The sequence below is a fragment of the Balaenoptera musculus genome, chromosome 20 (genome assembly GCF_009873245.2).
Source record: "Balaenoptera musculus isolate JJ_BM4_2016_0621 chromosome 20, mBalMus1.pri.v3, whole genome shotgun sequence".
Taxonomy (NCBI): Eukaryota; Metazoa; Chordata; class Mammalia; order Artiodactyla; family Balaenopteridae; genus Balaenoptera; species Balaenoptera musculus.
This window is the reverse complement of record NC_045804.1, coordinates 18,470,465-18,492,484: the sequence shown is the minus strand read 5'-3', so window position 1 is coordinate 18,492,484 and position 22,020 is coordinate 18,470,465. Positions and strand designations below refer to the sequence as shown.

At 55.9% G+C, this 22,020-nt stretch overlaps 1 protein-coding gene across 1 annotated transcript in view; it reads right to left on the bottom strand.

The window, feature by feature from the left end:
* The window catches only part of LASP1 (LIM and SH3 protein 1), a 40,170-nt gene that overhangs the window by 14,734 nt on the left and 3,416 nt on the right, over window positions 1-22,020 (bottom strand). The window contains exons 2-4 of the mRNA XM_036836774.1: window positions 18,017-18,111; window positions 9,069-9,153; window positions 1,657-1,764 (exon numbers count right to left, since the gene is read on the bottom strand). Of these exons, the coding sequence (XP_036692669.1) occupies window positions 1,657-1,764; window positions 9,069-9,153; window positions 18,017-18,111 (288 nt within the window). The remainder of the gene's footprint in view (window positions 1-1,656; window positions 1,765-9,068; window positions 9,154-18,016; window positions 18,112-22,020) is intronic.

The following is a 22,020-nucleotide window of genomic DNA, read 5'->3' as shown; positions in this document are numbered from 1 at the left end:
AGATTCCAGCTTTGTGAGCCAACTGGGTCTTCCTTCCGTTACCCGTGGCTTCCCCTCCCTCCCGTTTTCCATGGGGAGAGCTGAGACCCACACCTTCTTTCCTCCCGCTTTACCCTTTGGAGGTTGGGGCACAGACTGGCAGGGAAGCTCTAGGGTGTGAGGTCAGGTCCTGGCTTATGAAGAAGCAACTGAGACAGGATTTTTTTTTCCCGGCGGGGGTGGGGGGCAGAGGAGCAGGGGAGCAGGTAGGGATTACAGCCCTCAGAGGCGTCCTAGCCCAAAGGAAGCACTCCATTTCCTCAAGCCATGAATTTCAAGCTGCTGGTCAACAACCTAGTTGCGAAACCCATTTAGTTAAGTCGGCAACCAGCGTCTTTCACAAACTAAGATAGAACAGAAAATATCCGAATGCCCTCTGAGCGGTAAAGCACTCTTTCCTGGAAGTTTTGATTCTGTTTCCCTTAAATAAATCAGCAGGCCTGTTCGGTGGGTCACGATGTGAAATGTATTTCATACTGCAGGTTGCTGTCAAAACTTAAAAGCCATGGTCTTGGGCATGGCAGGTTCTGATGGCTTGGGCCCTGGCTTCTGACATCCACCTGAGCCACTGCCGGAGTCCACCCTAAGCACGGTCCAGCCAACTTCTAGAAGGAGTGCCCGACCAAGGAGGTCGGGTGGAGGGCTGAGGGCTGGATGCCGGGTGGACCAGCTAACACACAGGCCCTCTGCAGCCTCTATCCCCAGTCCCTCAGCCCAGTGACACGGGCAACGTGCCAACCCCTTCCTGTTCCAGACATGAAGACAACCGCTTGCCCGGTCCTTTGTAGGACCCTGTGCGACACGGGTCTGCGGCCCACGTCCTGTGCTTGTGGCTCACAGTGGTGCCCCCCCGACCCCACGTTGCCCAAAGCCCCTTAGGCAGCCTTCCCACAGCCCAGAGCCATACAAGCTGCTGGCCGTGGCTCCACCAATCAGGGAACTGCGGCCTGTCCCCTGGCCACAGGTGCCACGGGGCGCATCGATCCACTGCCCGCTCTCCACACCCAGCCCTGCCATGGCCAGACACTGGTCACCGCCCCGGGCCCAGGAGTGCCAGGCCAGGGGGAGCAGGGCCAGCGGGCAAAACCGGCTGGGGTTTTTACACAGGAAGGAAGAGCAAGCCGAGGTGGGGGAGGAGGCAGAGGGGGGCGGAAATGACTGCAGTGTCAGCACCCAGAGGCAGACAAGGGGGAGGCCGGTCTCTCCCCACCTCTGCCACCCAGTTTTGACCTTTGTGCTCAGACAAAACAGCCAATCTGGACCCTGGCACTCACCACAGCCGGGGGGTGGGGGGGATTTTCAGAGAGTAAGGGGTACGGGGGGTGATCTAGCATAAAGTCCCTCCCTGTACACCCCCCCAAAAGTCCAGTCCTTTTAAGGCGGAAATACTATGTGGGTAGACGGTATCAAAGGGGGAATCTGGGGGTGCACAGAGGAAACGCATCTGGGAACCCCAAACCCTCCCCTTCCCTCTGCTCAAGCAGCCGCCAGCCAGGCCCGCCTAGGAGAGCAGGGGCGGCAGAGAACTGGCCTCATGCATCTACCAGGCGGGCGGGGAGGGGATGAGAAGGGAGGGCAGGGTGTCAGTATGGTACCCCAGGGAGCAGGGGAGCTTACGTTACTGATCTGGTCCTGGGTCTTCTTGATCCTCTGGAGTTCGGGTGTGTCTGCCACCACGCTGAAGCCTTTGCCCTTGTTCTTCTCAAACTCCTCCTTGTAACGCACCTGGAGGACCACAGGGTGGAGAGGGATTGGAGTCGAGGCACGGGGAGCAGAGAGGGCCCCAGCCGGCAGCCACCTCTAAGGCAGCAACCAGCCAGGAGAGAGACCCTGACCAGAAACCCCCCTGCAGTGACATCCACCTCCACGCCCCAACTCAAAGCACAAGCCTTGGCCAAAAAGTATTAGACTAATGAGAATAAACCATTAATACGTATTCAGTGTATCCTGAGTGCCAAGCGCTTTACATGAACTATCTCATTTAAGTCTTGCTGTATACTATCATTAGCTCCATTTTACAGACAAGGAAACTGAGCCGCAGAGAGGCAAAGTCCCACGCCCAAGGTCACGCAGCTTAGCAGCACATGTCCAGAGCCACCAGGATGAAACCCTCATCCGCCTGACTCCTGACCCTTCGCCACTGGCCCATCCTGCCTGAAAGCCAGAGGAAGAAGGTTCTGTCCAGAGCTCCAAAGACTGGCCCAGCCCTCACCCTAGCCAGGATGTGGCTCTACTCGCCGAAAGCCCGAGGGAGTTGCTAAGTGACCAGCTGAGGGAGGGCTGTACCAAGGGACAAAGTTGGTGCCCAGGAAGGGGGGAGGTGAGACAGCCGCTCGGAAAACTCAATCAATGAGCCTTTGACAGGCCCCGGCGGCTGCCAGGCTGGCTTCTGAGGTCAACGCCACAGGAGGGGATGAAACTGGCGGGGGGACAGACAGCACTTTAGAACGGGTTTCCAAGCTCCGGGGAAGACCCCTACCACACCTCCACGGCCCCCCTCTTTTCTGAGAATTCCATGGAAACCTGAGTACCAGAGGGACTTGAGTCAGACGTCAGAAAGGACTTCCCAAGCACTAAAAGAATTGAAATATGAAAACTATCCTGTCCTTCCCTGGGGGTTTTGAGGAACAGAATGGAGGCTGGAAATGCCCCTTGGCTTTCTGAGTGTGCACTGTCCACCTCGGCAGCCAGCTGTTCCAAACCCCACCAGCTGCCTGGCTCCCCTCCATGGGGGCTGTACTGTCCTAGAGGCAGGTCAGCCCAGGACATGAGGCCCAGGACCTTGGGAATCTCCAGGCAGCTCCCAGGAGTGGAGTCATCTGGCCACAGGGCCAAGCTGCACCGGGACCCGAGTGACAGTACCTACCTGTCAGTTCCTCTGCACGTCCCCCAGGGGCTGGGATCCCTGTTTGTCTCCTGAGCCCCAGCTTTACCCATCCATGGGGTTCTTGTGCCTAAAAGGTTCCAGAACCTCTTTTGTTCTGATCCAGACTAAAAACAAAGGCCTGGATGTGCCTTTGGAAGAGAGTAAGGGGTACTGGAAGTTAACACAGTGGGTACAGGTACCAACCCACCCCAAGGGCCCAGAATTGCCCAGCATCAGCTCCTCCAGGAAGGCCTGGGCCAGCACAGCAACTCTTAGTGTTGGGGGTAGGGAGGTGGAGAGGACCCTCTGGGAAGGGGGCATCAGGAAAGGTAAGAAACTTAAGAGTCAAAAATGTGTAGCTCCATACACTAATATGTATAAAATGGATAACTAATAAGAACCTGCTGTATAAAAAAAAATTCAAAAATTCCAAAAAAAAGGTGTAGCTCCAGATGCAGAAGCCCAGATCCAAGGCCTCTGGGCTTGGTTTCCTCACCTATAAGAGGACTGTCATAGGAATCAGTTAAAATATGGGGAGGGGGCTTCCTATCACCAAGCATAGGCAAAGAGCCAGAGGGAGCTGGTATGAACATAGGCTGTCTCCCACCTGCTGAGTGATCTTGGGCAACTGACTTAACCTCTCGGGCCTCAGTTTCCACATCTGTAAAATGCGGCTCATGATAGACCCATTCCAATGAACAGTGTGGATTACAGACAGTGGCTCTAAAGCAGCAAACACATTGTGGGGCACATAGCAGGGCTCAATGCGTACTGATAAGGGTGGGTGTGAAAGTGCTTTGTCAACCTTGAAGTGCTGAACAAATGCCAGTGCCCCACTCCTTCCTCCTCTACTTCCTGGCCTCTGGAGCATCAGGCCCCTAATCCAGGGGAATAATTGTCATGGCAACACTACAATGACATCAGCTGGTTCCCAGGCTCGGGAACTGCCTCTCCCTCCCTACTGGGGAGGGTAATTCATTTCACTCCTGGCACAGGCAGCCCAGAGCGGGCAGGGCTGGGCGGAGCAGGGGCGAGAAAGGATGCAGGACTGGCTCAGCACTACTTTGCTGTACGTTCCTGGGCTAGTCAGTCCGCCTCTCTGGGTCCCCTTAGAGGGGCTAGCCAGCTGATCTCTAAAAGCCTTCCCAGCTCTGGAGTCTGTGACCATATTTATTAAGCACCTGCAGGCCCTGACTATGGAGAATCAAGGTGGGGAAGATTCTCCAGGAGGCTGTTTGGAGCTGGAGTGTGTGGCAGAGGTAAAAGGTGGGGAGCCAAGAGCGTGGGGAGGTCCGTGCCTAGAGCCTTGCTCATCACCCAAGCAGGAGTGTTTGCCCTCATCTGGGATGGCTCACCAGGACATGACAGGGGGCTCTAGGAGGGAAGTTACCTGCCCAAGGTCACTCAACCTGCTTTGTTGGTAGATGCAGGATACAACTCAGCACGGCAGCTAGATAACTGCAGCCCGGATGCTGCGTGGGCCTCCCATCCTGGAAACTCCCAAGGCAGGGCTGGGAATGATGCCTGAGGCCTCAAGAAACTCTACTTTTTAATATGTAAATTTATTAATTATTCTCCCAGGAACTATCTTGTTCATCACTATTGTAGCAAACAGTAGGTATACACATGTGTTTGTTGGGTAAATGATGAATGAATTGAATGCAGACATAAAAATCTCCAAACAGGCAGCGTAATTTGAAAAATAAAGCAGAAACTAACACACCATTGTAAAGCAATTATACTCCAATAAAGATGTTAAAAAAAAAAAAAGAACTGCCCTGCTGACCCAACATAAGAGAAAAGATCACGACTTCAAAAAATTTTATTGAAAAAAATATGATATCAACAATTTCCATTTATTATGTGCCTACTATGAGCTGGACCCACATACTGTGTAACCCACCCCCTTCTAACAAAAATGAAATCGTTTTAAAATTAGACACACACAGGAACTTCCCTGGTGGTGCAGTGGTTGAGAATCCACCTGCCAGCGCAGGGCACACAGCTTCAATCCCTGGTCTGGGAAGATCCCACATGCCGCGGAGCAACTAAGCCCGTGCGCCACAACTACTGAGCCCGCGAGCCACAACTACTGAAGCCCACGCACACTAGGGCCCATGCTCCTCAACAAGAGAAGCCACCGCGGTGAGAAGTCCGCGCACTGCAACGAAGAGTAGCCCCTGCCCGCCACAACTAGGGAAAGCCCGCGCACAGCAATGAAGACCCAACGCAGCCAGAAAAGATAATAAATAAATTTAAAAAATACACAACATTAAAAAAAAGAGGGATTGTGATGAATTCATAACATAAATGGAAAAAATAAAATAAAATATTCCCAGCGAAAAATCAAAAACTAAAAAATAAAAATAAAATTAGACACACACGGATGGGGAGGAGAGCCAACGAAAAAGGTCAGTTCTGGAAGCAATCATCAGAAGGTCTAGTATTCCTCAGCTTTATCATACCCAAGTTCCATCTCCTCTCCTTTCCAGGAGAATAGTAACAGTGAACATTTATTGAGTGCTGATTGTATGCCAGGAACTGTTTTAAATGCCTAATATATACTAGCATCCTCACAATAACCTTTGGAGGGAGGTAATCCACACTTTACAGATGAAGGCACTAAGGCTCAGAGAGGTTAAATAACTTGCCCAAGGGCACACAGCTAGTGATGGCAGATCCAGCATTTGACCCTCAGCCAGCTCCAGTAAGAGTGACACAGGTATGCTGCCTGCCTTGCTGGTCACAAGATTCAGGATAAGAGAGTGGGAACCCTGCCAACAGCAGGGCAGAGCATGAGGCTCTGCTACACTCTCCTGTGCCCTGTGGCTTGTGCCCTGTGGCATATCCCACGCGCAGCACCATGGACGATGAGGGAAAAATGAAAGAGACCTTCTTGCACTTCTGCCTGGGCTCAGGGGCCCGCACCGCCCCAGCTCAGCCCCACCCTAAAGCTGCTGCTTCTCAGCGCAGGGCTGGCGGTGGGAGAGCTGCCAGGCCCGGCCACCAGCGCCCTGCCTCAGCCAGGCCTGGGCAGGACCACCCAGAGGGTCATTTCTGGTCAGCTCTGTGGCTGCTGTCCCCACAGGGGAGGCTCCAGGTGTCCCAGACACCCAAAGTACCACTTTGGGAACCAATCTAGAGACAGGAAAACAAAGTTGAAATAGCATGGGCAACTTCCCAGAGACTGAGAAGAGACACACCAACGCAGGCCCAGGAAGCGGCCTGGAAAGAGACCAGCTGACACCCTGGTGGGGTGGGGCAGACGAGGTAGAAGAGGTTCCCACTTCCCTTCCCATCGGCCACAGGCCACACCTCCTGCCTCCACAGTGGCCAAAGGCACCAGAACCCATCACCGCCCCCAGCCAGGCCCGCTCAGCCCTTCAAGCCTCAGAGCATCGGGCCCAGCCCCCAACCTCTGGGTAACTGGGTTTGCTGTCCCTATTTTACCGGGCAGGAAAAAAAAAAACAACTCTGAGAGGCAAGGGGCCAGACTCAGACCACACAGCTGGGGGGAGGTAGGAGACAGAACCAGGCTTGCAAAGAGGGCAGGACCGGGGTCTCCACCCTCCGCCTATCCCAGCCCCAGCCCCCAGGAGCCCAACTGCAGATTACAGCAGTGGCCTCAATGCAAAGCCCTAACTCACACCCCTCACAGCAGCTCCTCGGCTCCCTCCCTACCCCACAGCCTGGCTCCAAGCCTCTCGGAGCATGCCTGTGGGACCAAAAGCCCTCATCAGAATCACCAGGGCCGCCAAAATGCAGATTCCTGGACCCGCCCAGAACTGCCAAACAGAAGCCGCTTGGGCGGGGCCTAGGACTCTGCATTCTAAAAAGCCCCCCTGTCCCCACTGGTGACTGGTGCATCCTGGGCGTTAGCGCACAGGGCTGGGTGCCACAGCAGGCTGCAGAGGGGCTTGACTTCTGCCTCCATCACGGGGCTCTGGCAAGGGGCATGGCCTCTCTCACCTGTGTCCCCATCTGCACCACAGGGACAAGAGTTCCTCGTCATCAGGTGGTTGTGAGGATTAAATGAGGTCCTATGAAGGACGCAGTGAGAACCTATGAAGAGTGACTGCCTTTCTCATGATTTCCCCAGCCAGCCCCAGAGCCAGGAGCCCAGGACCCAGGAGGCGAGCAGTGGGCCAGGCCCCTGGGGGACAGGGGGGTCAGAAGAGCCTTCAGACCCTGGGCAGGGGTTGCTTCCTCCTACAGACCCTGCCCCTCAGGGATCAAGTTCCAGGGGCAAAAAGAGCTGCAGCTCAGCTTTTGTGGGACCAACAAAGGCTGAGGGAATTAACAGGGTTTGAATTTCTCCTTCTGAGAGTAGGGGTGTGTGTGTGTGTGTGTGTGTATGTGTGTGTGTCCCTTGCTTCTGCCTGTGTACACACACTCCCACACTCCTCTCAAGCTGTGGGGTGACTACAGGTCACCCCATGGTGCTCTGGTCTGCCTGCCCCACGTAGCCCCTTCCACCTCTGGCCCCAGTAGGCTCCAGACAGGATGGGGAGTCCAGGGCGGTGGTCAGGGCCTGGCTAGGGTCTTCCCTGTGCAGATCAGGCCCAGGCCCCAGCGCTGTCTCAAGCCTACTTCCTGCCAGCTGGGCTACTCAGCCCTCCTCAGTTGGCAAGGCTCTGGTATCCACTCCGGCTCCCCCAGTGACTGTGGCTTTCACACCACAGCGGGGGCGGGGTCTGGGCTGGCAGATGTGAGCTGCTGCTGACATCAGCTTCCCCTACTTGCTCCCCATCACTGTGGGACACACGGCGGGGGCCTGAACCTCTGGCCTCATCAGGGTTACACGCGGTCAAGGTCACTGTACTCGGGAGTGAAAAAAACAGAGCCCAGACCCTGAAACCTCACTTAGAGTGCATGTCAACAGGCAAAGTCCAGTGCCTCTCAGAGCCTTGGTTCCCTGTCTGACCCCTGGAGTCAGGTCAAGGATAAATGAGGCAAAGTAACTAAAGTGCTTGCTAAGCTGCAAAAGTTCTCACCAGCATGAGGAACTATCGTGTTTATTATCAAGTTAGAGATAGTTTTCCTTAGGGAGTTGGATGGAAAACTGGAAAGAACACAAGCCTCAGAGTTAAACAAATCGGCATTCCAAGTCATCAGCATCTATTTCCTCTTCCGTAAAGTGAGACCGATCCTGCCAACTGCACAGGGCTGTTGTGAGGATTGAACATTAATACGCCCAGAGCACTGAACACTCCATACGTTAATAACTATTAATACAGTTATTACCTCTACTGCTACATATATGATCTTAGCAAGTCCCTTACTGTCTCTGAGCCTCAGTTTCCTCATCTGCACAATGGGAAAACTGCACCTTCCTCGCAGGATTGCTCGGAGGAGTCAACGAGAGAATGCATGTAGATGGCCCAGGGCTGATTCTCCTTCATGTGACCAGAGAAGTCACATCAAGATCTGGCAGCAGGAGCCCCACTCTGGAGGGATCAGGAGAGATCCCCCTCTGAGGCCCTGGTGGATGCTGCAAGACATTTTCCTGGCCCTGGGCACCCTGCCCACTTGGTTACGTTCCCCAAGGGGTCTCTGATGAAGCCCCGCTCTGCCCCACTCCACCCCAGAGTCCAGGCCAGGCTTGTCCCAGAAGCCCTCCCAGACCCCCAGGCAGGGTTAGTCGTTCTGGCCTAAAGGTTCTGGACCTTTTGCTTATTCCTCAGTGTCCCCTGAAGATCGAGTTTTCCCTGGCGCAGGAAGCCCGTCTCCTCCCCTACTGCGGTGACACGCAGGGCTCCCCACCCAGCAGGCGCTCAGGAAAATCAGGCCCAAGGAGACACAGGCAGGACAGGCCCCCTTCGCAGCCTGCCCTCTGACGGGGGCTGTGAGTGGAGAGGAGGGGGAGGGGACCAGCTTCCTGGAGGAGGTGGGCTCTAGGGGTCCCCCACAAAATACCTGAAGCAGAAAAAGTCCGACGCCCACACCCCTCCCACCCACTTTAGGTAGGAAGCGGGATACGCTCTCGCCCACTTCTCTGATCAAGTCAGGAAATGTGAAGTAACTGGGGGTGGGGTGGGGGCAGGGAGATTGGTAACTGCTAGGATTTCAGCGCCTTGGCCTTGCCGAGTAACCACAGAAGGAAGGAGCCCTTGTCAAATCCAGGGGTTGCCCCGCCCCCAAGGGCCAGGCCCCGCCCCCTCACCTGACTCTGGAGCTCACTCTGTTGCTTGAGGCGGAGGTTTTCCGGGGTGTCGGCCACCATGGTGAAGGACTGCTTGGGGTAGTGTCTGCAGGACAGAAAAAAAAAAAGAGTGGGGGTCATTCAGGGGGAAGGGGCAGGAACCTCTGGGCTTCCATTCTCTTATCCTTGGGCAGCCCCTGCCCCTGTCCTAGCATCAGAACCACAATGCCCATTGCCCATGGCCGAGGGGAGGCAAGCGTTTCTCAGACTCAGCCTGGGCTGAACTGGGAAGACGCATCAGGCCTGAGTGGCTGGCTGGCCACCAAGAACTCCAAAGGGAGGACATGGGGACACTCTCTAAGGGTTTCAGATCACCCAAGTAATCCATGTCTATTGCACAGGAAGGTCAAGGGGGCCAGGCACCCAGGAGGGCCTAGCCAGGCTGGGAAGAAGATGCTCATGGGGTTAGGACAAAGCTTTCAGCTGAGACCAGAAGTGGAGACCAATGTAGCAGAGGAAGGGCGGGAGGGATACAGAGACAGAAGTAAAGGGGAAAGAGATACACATTTCCAGGGGGGCTTCCAGGAAAAGGCAGTGAGACAGAAAAAACACACACATCCAGAGTGGTGTTTCAAACAGCTAACAAGGTCCAACATAATCGGAGGGTAGATGAGAGATCAGCTTGAGGCCGAGAAGAGGTCACCACGGGTGACAGATAAGAACACTGTAACAACAGTTGATGTTTCCCTGTGCTAAGGGTGTACATGCCTTAGTTCATCAACTTCTTACAACCGCCCTATTATCCCCCTTTGACAGATTGGAGAACAGCAGCTTGGAAAGGTTAAACAATGTGGCTAAGGCACACGGCCAGTAACTGGAGGCATCCAGATTTGTACCCAAACGGTCTCCCAGGACCCAACACCCTGAACCAAACCCTCTAATCTCCAGACACAGGACAGGCCATGGTCCTGTCGCCTAGAAAGAGGGCTGGCTTGGAGGTAGCACGAACCAGTTCAGCCCTCAGAGCCAAGCCTGCGGGGACCTCCAGGACCACTCGGTCCAACCCCCTCATTTCTCCCAGAGGAGGAAGTCGTGTGCTGGCGCCAGGCACTTAGCTGACTTCATAATTATTTATCACATCGGTTTACTGTCTTCTCTCTCCACTGGTTCTCTATGAGGTGAGGGGATTCTTGGTCTTTTCTTCATTGGTTTATTCCAAGCTCCCCAAATAGTACCTGGTGTTCAATAAATATGTGTTGAATAAACGAATGTCCTACCATGTGTTGAAGCTGAGCCAGGACCAGAACTCGGGTCTCCTCCATTCCCCTGGGTCATCACAAAGTCCCCCAGCAAACCAGCTAGAGGAGAGGCAGCCCTGAGTCACTGTGGTCTGTGTGTAGATGCTGGTATGGGAAAGGGCTGGGGGTCTACATAGGCCCCAATTATTTCAGGGACTGGTGGGTGGCTTCTCGAAGCAGGAGCCAAAGCCTGGCCATTCTTAGCTCTGGCTGGCCACACCCCACCACTACTGTGACCACTAGCCGATGCCAGACTCACAGGCTGTCCCCAGGTAAGAGATGGATCGCCATCTTCCAGCCAGCCAGGTTGGCTGATGTGCCCTGGAACTGGACACCAGCAGCCCTCCACCTCTGTGTGTTTCACCAGGCCTGGCATGTTTTCCAGCTGCCCGGCCCATCCTGAGCGAGAGCTATTGGTAATCACACACAAACTTCCCCGTGCCAAGGGCGGGACTCGGGGGCTGGAGAACTCAACTAAATGGTGGGGGGGAGGGTGGGGGGTGGCTAGAAGGAGCACAGTGCTGGGTGCTGCCCTGCCACTGTCTCACAGGGTGACTGGCACATCGTTTTTCCCTCTGAGCTAACTTCATCATCTTGGACCTAGAATCACAAAAGGTGATTGTAGCTGTGCCCCAACTCCTAGCCTGCACTGCCCTGCCTGAGTCCTGCCTCCCAGATCAGCCCAGGCCCATGGCTCCCCGAGCAGAGGGAAGAGCAAGGCAAGAGACTAAAAAGCAAATACAGCTGCCTGCAGCCGGCAACACAAATGTCCCGTAGATGAATGTGGGGCTAAGGCTGTGGGTCCAGTCCCAGGCTTGGCCCAGCTCCGCAAAGCCAGGGCCACCTACAGCTGAGGTGCTCCATTCAAACTCCCTGAGCAGTTCCAGGAAAAGGGAGGATCAACTGGGAGTCTGTTCCTGGCGACTAGAAAGAGAACAGCAGGAGGGATCTAAGTAAGATCTCCAGCAGAACTGGCGGGCCCTGAGGTCCTAGGAGGGAGGGCTTTGGAGATGACCCTCCCACCAAATTAGAGCCATTATGAAGGTGTCAAGGGGTGGGCAGTGTGGTGAGGAGAGTGTCTGTAAGTCGGGGCTCATGAGCACAGGAGGGAGGTTAGGTCCTGAAGCAGGGGGATGGAGAAGACCTTCAGGGCAGCTCTGACCCAGAGCTTGAAGGGTCAGTTCTGAGATGGTGGCTCTGGTTAGCACTTGGTGGGGAAGGGTGTCTGGCAGGCTCGGAAAACACACATGCACAGGAGCCAGTCTGCAAACCTGTGGTTTCCCATTTGCCTGAATGTACAGGGTTAAAACGGAGTGCCAGGTCCCGTGGCCCAAGGTCAGCCAGACGCAACCCCACTCCGCAATTCCGAGGATCCTGTGCACTTTGTGTTATTCCTCACACATGATGAATATCTAGGCGAGCCCTCTGCAGCAATGCACTTCTCCTAGACACTGAGGCCAGCAGGTCCACGTTTGTATACCTCCTACACGCCACCAGAAGGGTCTCAGGAGACCCCCCAACATGCAGTGGGTGCCTCTGGATGGGGCTGGCGGGTCTTTCATCCTCTCTTTGGAGCCATCATGACCCCCAGATCTCAGCCCCCCCACAGCCAGAACACTAATCCCATCAGAAGGGAAGGGGGGGACCAGCCTAGATGTCGTCGACTCAGCTTAATCTGGTGGGAGGAGGAGGGGGATTTTAAGCCTGCATCAGATTAAAATAGATTAAAGAGGGGCTCTGGAGCCTCCAGTCTCTTACCCTTGCCTCCTAAACCCCAACCCCAGGCCAAAAAATGCAGGCAGCCATGAGCACGGGCTATATTCCTCCTGCTGGGTCAACCCTGTCCCCTACCCACAGCCCCCAGCCCTGGCGAGACAACTCTGCCTTTCCTGTCCCCTGCTCACTGAGCTTCGGGTTCCCATGGCAACCTCATCCTCGGCTCAAGGCAGGAGAGCGGTGAGAGCCGGCAGACAGAGAGAGTCTATGGGGGTGGGGGAAGAGACACAGACAGCCAGGGTCCTCAACTGCAGAGGAACCCACGAAGGCAAAACTAGGAGGCTGTGTCTGCAGGATCCTTGTAGACAATTTAGGTGAGGAAGACAGGTGCCACGGGTTTGTTTTTAGAAGGGAGGTTATACCAGAACGCCAGTGCTGTGCCCCTCCCCCATCCACATGACTGCCTTCCAAGAGGGCTACAATCGATTTGACCTCCTTCCAGAAACAACTGCTGGGAATTCTACCTTTTCCCTCCCTCTCTATCCTCAGGTTGAAGTGCCCCCCCAACCCATTACCCTCAGATCCCAGTTGAGATGAATGGATATATGCGTATCCCAATGCAGACGCAAAGGCAGAAGAGGGGTCCCCCCCCCAGCTAGTGACCCCACTGGAACCCCAGCCCCACCAACAGACTGGGCCACGGTGAGGGAACGAGGGACCAGGGTGGGGAGAACTGGGTGTCCCAACCCTGGCCTGGAGCCGGGTCCAGGGCACAGCTGTTCTTTGTCCCTTCTGTGGGCCAGCCTGCACCCGGCCCCTTGTTAACCATGCCAAGCGGTGGGCCCTCTGCCGATGCCCCTCCCCACCCTCAATGGCAGGATCAGCTGCTCTGGGAAAGAGAGAGGCATGGAGAGAGCCCACTAGGACAGGAAGCCTGGGGGGCAGGACAATCAGGCAGCTGCTGGCAGCAGCCCAGGCCTCTAGGAAAACTGAGTCACATAAAGTGACTTCTGGATACACTGTATCCTGTGCACATTCTCTCCTGAAACCTGCCACAGGGCTTTGGGCTAAAAAGGGCAGGCGTTATCACTGTGCCCATTTTACAGATAAAGAAAACTGAGGCTCAGTGTTTCAGAAGAAAGAAACTCAGGACAGAGATCTGGCCCAATGCACTCTCCCCTATACCACACCTGCCCAGCCAGCTAAGCACAGGCTGACATCCCTCCCTGCCAGGTGAACGCCTGCCCACTCCCAGCTCTGCGGAAAGATATGCTTGGTTGGGTGGGTAGAGAACTTCCTCTTCTAAACCCAACCAGTTTCCAAGCTTGGCTATTATGAGAGAACCCTCTGGGGTCTCTCACCACCCCCAGTCAGAAGCCACCTACTCCTTAAGACACTTCTAAAGCAGGTGTCTCAAGAGTCCAGACATGACCTGTGGGGATGCAGGAGAAGGGGGGCTTGCCCCAGAGGACCTCTGAGTCACCTTCCTGCTTGGAGGGACGATGAGGACAGGGAGGATGCTGAGAAACTGCAGGGCTCCTGCTATGGGCTTACTGGGGACAGAGATCACTCGTAGGAAGCCCCACTCCCAGTCCCGCCATCAGCTGTGTTCCAGAGGCAGAACAAGAACAGACCAGATATCCTGGAAGCCCAGCTCCCCCTTTCTACAGGCAACCTTGCCTCTTCCAGCCTTGGATCCCTTCAAAAACCACAGCTTTTTGTTCAAGGAGGAACAAAAATACATCAACAAAAGCAACAAGGAGCCTTTGGTTTCACCAAAAGGGGGGGAAAAAAACCCACAGTCCCTACATCCTGCCTCTGGAAGGAGCTGCTGATTCCCCTGCTGGGAACACTGCCCACGGGCAGGCGGGCAGGGAGGGCTCCCTTCTTACCCAGTTTCTCACCAGTTCCCCAGGCCAAAGGGGCTGAAACGGTGGGGATAGGAAGCAACAAGGAGGCATTGTTTGACCAGAGGGAAAAAAATGAGCAGCCGAAAAGATCAAGGCTAGACATGAAGAAGAACTTACCAGCCCTCAGTGGTCGTAGACAAAACGAAAAATGGCAATACACAAAGAGAAATGATTCTGCCAAGTCAGGAAAGGCATGGAAACACTGCGCCTCAGTTTCCTCATCTATAAAATGGGCTGTTAGGAAGCACAGTGATCCCTGAGGTTCCTTGAGGCCCTGACATCTGAGTATAAGGATTTGGGGGTGAGAGGAGGTAGGTAGGGGCTGCCTAGAGGCCACACTGCTCGCTGTGGATACCCCTTTGGACTCCCCGCTCCCAAACATAGCACACACACCCATCCCACTCCCTCTCCTGGTGCTACCCCCAGCTCCCCAAGACATCTGATCCCATTGTTCCCAGCCAGAGGCAGAGAACTCTGGGGAGGTGGGAAAGCCCCAGTCCCTATTCCTGGATTTGCCCACCGCTGCCCCATCCCCTAAGAGCAGCTAGGATTCAAGACAGTTTGCTAGAACCCAGAGATACTTCAAGCCCCACCAGCACAGGCCCCACCCCACTCTCTGAGGCCTGGGGAAGGAGTAGGACCACAGTCCCTTGTTCCCCAGAACCAGGGACACCTCCACCCTCCTCAGCCCCTCAGCCCACAGCTCAAGGCAACTGAAGGACAGACCCCTACCACTGCAGTCAGTGAGGAGGGGAAAGGTACAATTGAGCATCCCCCCCGTTCTTCCCCAGCCCATGTCCACCCCCTACTTGACACCCCAAAAGCTGGTTCCCCTGGCCTGCAACTCTGCCTCAGGTCTGCAGCCTTTACAGACTCATGGCCCCCAAGGAGAAAGGAACAGGCACGTGTCCCCCTGACCGCCCCCCCAATCCCCCTGTCCTCCGGGCTCCTCAACTATTTGCATGGAGACAAAGGACCAGGTTTGTATGTGGACCCATCTGCCCCACTTTCAGAAAGAATAGTTTACAAAACAAATCATCGAGGGCATAAATGAGGGCATAAATATTCCTATAACAACTGGAATAGGCTCACCCCACCTACCCAGAAGCTTCAAGAGAGAATTCGATTAACAGCGTGTTCTTCCACTGCTGGCTATTATGCAAATGCAGGCACGCTCCCCTCTACCTTGTCATAGCAAGGCTGAGTGCCTGTGGCCTGGGAAGTGTGAACACAAACGCAGCCTATACAGTCCGACATCCTGGCGTTTCTCCCTGGCCCCACAGCTGGCAGCAGCGTGTGTGTCTGGATATACACAGGCACGTGTGTAAATGCACGTCCTTGGGGGTCCACTACCACCCAGAAGGCTGGCTGTGGGCTCTGGCCTATGTTCTCTCCCCGGCCTCACCCCAGGTAAGTCTGGTGCAAAGAGAGAAATAGAAGAGGCCTTTTTGCTGCGTTCAGTCACTCTCCAGAACTTAAATCTCAATCTTGAGAAGCCACTGGAGAGAGACAGACAGCTTTCTTCTTTCTCTTGCCCACCCTTCCTGCAAGACTCTGGCTCAGGGACTAACCAGAGATCGGCAGAACGTAGAGGTCCCCCTGCACACCAAACTTTCACGCTCCCTCCCTGGGTGGGCTCAACTCCCTGGCAAAGGGCTGGGGGCCGGGGGGCCGGGAGCGATCACCTGTCCCTCTGGGTCTTGAGCGGGACGTGCTGAAAAGCCAGGCCTGAGCTTCACAAAGCAAGGCCAGGCTGGCCTTATCCTGGAAACCCCAGGATTCAGGAACTGGAATGTCACTGGGGGATGGAGCCAAAGGCAGGAAGAAAACAGGAAGGGATGAGAGTGAACACTCGACACCCGTGCCTGGCACGTCGCAGGTGCGCAAAACTTTTCGGTCTAGGCTCCAGCATCCCTGGGTAGGAATTTTTAACCACGGGAAAACTGAGGCCCCGACAGGTCCGGAGGGTGCCCCGAGCAAGCCGGGCCTGCCTCTGGGTTATCCCGGCATCCCCACGTCTGGCTCGCTGGTAAGGACCTGCAGCTCAGCAGACTCCAGCTGAGGGAGTGTGGCTGCCTCGGGCCAGGTGCTACCACAGCGCGGGTGAAACACAGCTGGGCCACAAATCCCCCGAGTGTGCGGCCCCTCATCCAGGGTCCTTCCCAGGTAACATCCCAGCTGGGCCAAAGGTCAGCTAGGCGTGGAAGAATAAGGGCTGTAAAGGCTCAGGGAATGGACAGGGGTCAACCTGCTTCTCTGGCTGGAGGCCAGGAGAGAGACGGGGGAATCTCACCCTCGGCAGGTTGGAAGCAGTATCCCAGGAGGGGTGTTTCATCTTCTGCCTTCCCTGGAGCCCCCCAACCCCTGCAGGAGCTACCCACCCCTACTTGCTGCAGCCTCCCTAGAAGAGGGTGAGAAACGTAAGCTGGGACTTTGGCACTAGACTGCGAACAGGCAGAGAAAACAAGGACAAGCCTCTGATTTCTTTCTCCAACTCCCAGCGCTTGCTGCATTCTAGGCTACCGGAGTCTTAGGAAGAGACATGAAGAAGCCTTAGTCCCTGCCATCCACGGGGCTCCGGGCTCAGCCAGACTTCTGCCTGGAGGGGCCGAGGCGCAGAAGCTGCCCCCAAAGGAGCCTAGGTGCCCAGAATCTAGCCTGAAGTGGGCCAGCAATCAAGGGGTTAACTGCCCCAGCCTCTGGCTTGGCTGAACCCCACCCTACTCCCCAACAGAGGGAGGAAGTTGCAGAGAATCAGGGCTTGTGTGAGCCTTTAAGAATTTGAAGAATGTCCCATTTCCCTTGGGGGGGGGGGGGGTGGGAGAGGTCGGTATGGGGAAGAAGACCAGTGGAAGCTAATAGAGGAGAAGGGGCAGCTGAAGGAGGAGGCAGGACAGAGCTGTGACCCTCCTTCTACCCCAGGCAGTCTTCCCAGTGCCCCCAATCCCTCCCAGAAGGGAGGTGATTCATGGTGCTTCTTGGGCTTGAGATTTTATCAGAAAATCTGTTTTCCCAGCACCTGGCACAGGTTGGCATCTAGCAGCCGGCAGGGCAGGCAGTAAGCGCCTGATGAATGCTCCAACCCCAAGGAGAAGAGGCTGTGGTATGTGCAGGGGAGGGGAGGGCAGTAAGGGGGAAGACAGCCTTTCACAGGGGTTTAAGGCCCCAACGTTCCCCTCCCAGGTGAACTTCAGCTGCAGAAAGCCTCCAGACTGAGAATTTAAAAAGAAAAAAAAAAAGGACTCAAGTCAGATCCTGAATTTTTTTGAACACTGATCTTGCCGCCTACTTGCAGTGACTTGACCTTCTGAAGCCCCACCTAGTAGCGTGGCTGTGAGGTCCTACATGAGCCCTGACCTGAATGCAATCAACCTGAAACTGCATGGGGTGGGAGGGGGGTATCCCCCTGGAATGGGGGACCCCACCTCTACCCACCTCCCCACAGCAGACCAGAGCAAACTCCACTGGAAAAGACATGAAGGTCTCCACCTCCCACCAGGCAGGGAATAGATCTGCCTGGGGCCAGGCCGCTCCCTTCATGCTGCCCCCACTTCTCAAGAAATGACTACTGGGAAGGGCCGTAGCCAGGAGCCCCCAGGCCTTGTGCCCAGACCGTCTGGTAGGGGGCAGGGGAGAGGAAACAGTCAGGTGCTGTCATGGGGAAAGAAATGTGGAAGGCGAAGTGGAGAACACAACTGGGCAGAAACAGGACTTTTTCTTGAAAGCCCACGCTGGATCCCTCTCTCACAGCAGAGTGCGGTGGAAAGAACAAGCTTGCCCTACGGGGTTTGAACTGGCCTGTCACTAGTCATTCATCTTGGGAAAGCCCCTTCCCTTCCTCAAGCTTCAGTTTCCTTCGCTGTAAAATGGGCATATTAACAGCCCTGACTTCATCCAGCTGTGGTGAGGAGGACTCAATATGGTTAAAACACATGAGGCAGAGCGTGGAAATGCTGGGCCATGTCATCTTGTGGGTATCAGAATGGAAGGAAGCGCTAGGAGGGAGCCAAGTGCCCGCCCAGCCCCTGCCCAAGGCAGGACTCACGCGTTGCAGTAGGGCTTCTTCTCATAGCCCTTGTAGTTCTTCATGTTGAGTGTCATCTTGCAGGTCTCGCAGTGGAAGCATGCTTTATGCCAGAACTGGGGACAGAGGCAGAGGGAGGACACCCGTCAGACACCAGGATTCAGGAAGGGGGCTCGGGCCCCAGGAAGGAGCTCTCCATCCGGGGACTGGAACACAGACACACCCCAGGTGAGCCGGGGCCATCTCAGGTCACAGGCTCTGGCAGCTGATGACACCACCCTCCCCTGTCCCATTGGAGCTATCCGGAGGGGGAGAAGGGCAGACACAAGGTTGAGTGGGGAAGAGGCCAGTTATAACAGTCGCGAGCAGCCCCCAGAAGGTCTGCTCCACCTCCCCCAGACCACTCCCTCTGACGGAGCAGGAGAAGCCTCATTGCTTATGCAAAGCTGCGCCAGGGTTGCTAAGAAGCCGGTGCTGAACGTGAGGGGCAGCTCCTCAGCCTTGACAGAGGAGGAGGGCCCAGCCCCCATGCACCCAGTCCCTCCTAGCTCCCACACCAGGGCCTCCAGACACACCTGGGCCTCCAGACACACCTGGACCTGGGCAATGCGCCAGCCCCACTGCCTCCCCTTCCTGAGCGACCCCTGCCCAGACTGGGGGTGGGTGCCCCAGGCTCTAGCCTGGGGGCTAGACTGGCACCACCCCGGGATCTAGCCACCACACCCACACCCTTCCCCCATCCCTCAGCTGGTCTTCCTCTGAGGCACCGCCCTCCTCTGCTTGGAGGTGGACCCCCCCCCAGTAGTGGACATCAAAGCCCCGCCCTGACTAGCTGTGTGACCTTGGTCAGGACCTACACCTCTGAGCCACTTCTGCGTCTGTAGAATGGAAATCATAATACCCATCTCTCTTGGGATCGTTGAGGTTTAAATGAGAAATCACCTACAAAGCCCTCAGCGTAGCACCTGGCACCCCTACATACTCGAGTGTCAGGTGCTGGGCGCGGCAGAGACGACCCTCAGCCGAGGGGGCTCGGCGGCTCGGCGGGAGGTGGGTGTGTCTTGGGGTGCAGGTGGGGCTCTGCCGTGCCCAACCACACCTACAATGCGTGTGAGTGAGAATGCGCGGCAGGGAAGACTCCAGTGAAGCCCAGGGACCCAGAACGGAACAAGGATCCATCCAGGGTGGCTGAGGGAGGGGAAGAGAGTCAAAGACCATGAGGGCAGGGGAACTGATGCCACAGAGGTGACCCCGTCCTGAGAAACGCCGATGCTCACGCAAACCCAAGCAAATGAGAGAAGTCCGTCCCTGGCAGCCCAGGACGAGGCCCCCGGATCAGCACCCACCAGGAGTCCAGCTTCCAGGACCCCAGAATCCGGGCTGCTGGGGTGACCCAGCTGGCCCGTCCCTGCCCCATTTCCCAGCAGCCAAGGGAGACACTCCTGACCCCTCAAAGAAAGAAGCCAGAAGCCAGGGAAGGGCACAGGGAGGCTTTCGAGGTGCCCAGCACACGCCCGGCTCTTGGCCACCTGTCAGGAAATTTCCCCAAGGAGGTGCTTTGCAAAATGTGTTTCCCAACCAAGGCGTGCTTCTAGGACACTTTGGAGAAGGGGACAGAAAAAAGGAAGCTGAGACGTTGGCATACCACCTCCCTCACCCTGGACCACTTCAACCAGAGACGACGGGGTAATCTGGGGGGTAATCACCTTCTAACAGGGTACTTTCCCCATCAAGGAGACCCAAAGGACTCTCCAGTGGTGGAACAGTAAACAAAGTGACAGGAGAACTGCTCTTTGGGAAGAAGGTCAGCGGGAAATCTGGAAGCAAGGGATGGCTGTTGTAAGCTGGGCCTCCACCCCAACCGGGGCCTATCCCTGAGTCCAGCCCACACTCCTCCCGGTGCAAAACCCCAGCACAGACAACCCACCGGAAAGCTAAAACGGGGTAGTCCCTGCCCCCACCAGCCCTCGAAGTGAAAGCCCCTCTCCCTCCCCCAATGCCTGGGAGGCGCTGGCAGAGTGCCCCAGCCCTGTCACCACCCAGTCTGCTGGCCTCCGCCTGCTTAGCTGCACATGCCCCTGCCTGGGCCCCTACCCCCGCAGGGGCCTGCCAGGAAAAACATTTTCTGCAATCCAGACCATGACCCACTTTCACACACATGTAGGCAGGAATCCGCACTGTCCTAGGCCTGGGGACCTCCGAAGCTGCCCCCTGATTGACTTGGGGGAGAGAAGGAGAGAGACACAGACACTTCCACCCTAGCAGACAGCCAGGTCCCCACCCTGGAGCCAAGCCCCTTGGGAAGGGGGCAGAGTATACTGGCCAGGCTGGGGTAAAAGGCCAACAGCCAATCCGGGGGTTCCACAAGACACACACACACACACACACACACCCGCCAGCTGCCACTGGGAGGAAGGGGAGCCCTGTACAAGGGAACGGTGCCCATTTCCATCGGTAGCTCCTCCCCACCTCACCCCCACCACCCTTGCTCGCGGCTACACACGTTAGAGGCTGAGGCAGTGGTCATCTGTTCTCTTACGGGGGGTCCAGTAACAGAAAAATGAAAACAAGAGTGGACTGAGTACCTTCAGGGTAACTACGGAACTCGGTCTCTGCATCTGTAAAGAGGAGCTAAAACTCCCGGTCCCAAAGAGGTGCTGGGAGGAGACGACACAGGCGCCAAGCCTGGCACCACTAGCTGCTTCTCGTCACTTCCCTCCCCTCTCTGGAGGAGGGCTCCAAGGTTCAAGAAAATCCAGCAGCTCCTGCCACTGTGTCCTTTTGGGGTAGGAAAGCGAGGGGAGCAGGGGCAGAAAATGACAAGTCATTCAACAGCCCCTTTGGGCCAAGCCTGGGCCGGGAACCCTGAGGGGACCCCAAATGAAAAAACCCCATCCCTGTCTCAGTTGGGTCTGGTGAAGGACACAGGGAAATAAGTCAATACAACCCCACAATGAGCCTCTGTCTGCCCCTTTCCCCTGCCCCACGAGCCCTGTCTCAGAGCAAGAGTCCCCTCTTTCTTTTCAATTTCTTTTTTTTTAATCTTTTTTGTATTTTTTGGCCGCACCATGCGGCACGTGGGAATCTTAGTTCCCTGACCAGGGATCGAACCCACGCCCCCTGCCTTGGAAGCACAGAGGCTTAATCACTGGACCACCAGAGAAGTTCAAGAGTCCCCTCTTTCTTAGAGGCCACAGGTAAGAAGATTTCAGAGAAGGATTCCCGGGACTCAGGGAGCAAAGTTACCTCTAGGCATGCAACTCGAATCCTCCCTGCTGCCCCGGAAGTCCACTGTTTCCCTATTCACCAAAAACCAGACCTCTGGTGCCTGTTAGAAGCCTCTCAGCCCATCCCCTAGGCTCCAGCATCACCCTCAACTCTCCCTTGCCTGCAGCTCCAAAGCTGCAACCAGCTCCACAGAAAGGCAAACAGAGGCTGACGGGACAGAAGCAAGATCCCCCGCACTTGGGTGAGGCTTGTGCCAGCCCTGTCCCTCTGGAATCACCGTGGAGGTGGCAGAAGCGGCTGCCCACAGCTCTGGGTGAGGGGGATGCGGTGAACTTCGGGTCGCTGTGCCTGCAGCCTGGTATCTTGCCCTCTGCACCCAGGCTGCCTATGACTCAGGGTTGGAGTATGAGACCTCTCTCCCTCCCTTCCTGTCACCCAGGGTTACAGTTTCTCACTCCTCCAGGGGCAACCCTAGCCCCACCCGGGCCAGGTCACCAGCCTAGCTCAGTTGGCCACCTGGGAGGCTGGCTTAAAGGCATAGACCGTGGCTGCACCACCACAGATTCCCAGGGAGTGTTATTCCTGGTTCAAGAGCCCAGGCCCAGAGCATTCCTCAGGCCAGGGTCAGGAAGGGGAGGGACCACTATTAACGAGATAGTGTAAATAAAAGTACTTTTTGCAAACACAACAGGCAGAAGAGCTGAGCAAGAAGAACTTTAGATGTGAATTCCTGCTCTGGCGGAAAGGGGAGTGAGCCGCATGACCTGTCTGAGCCTCTGATTGTGGGGTTCTTAATC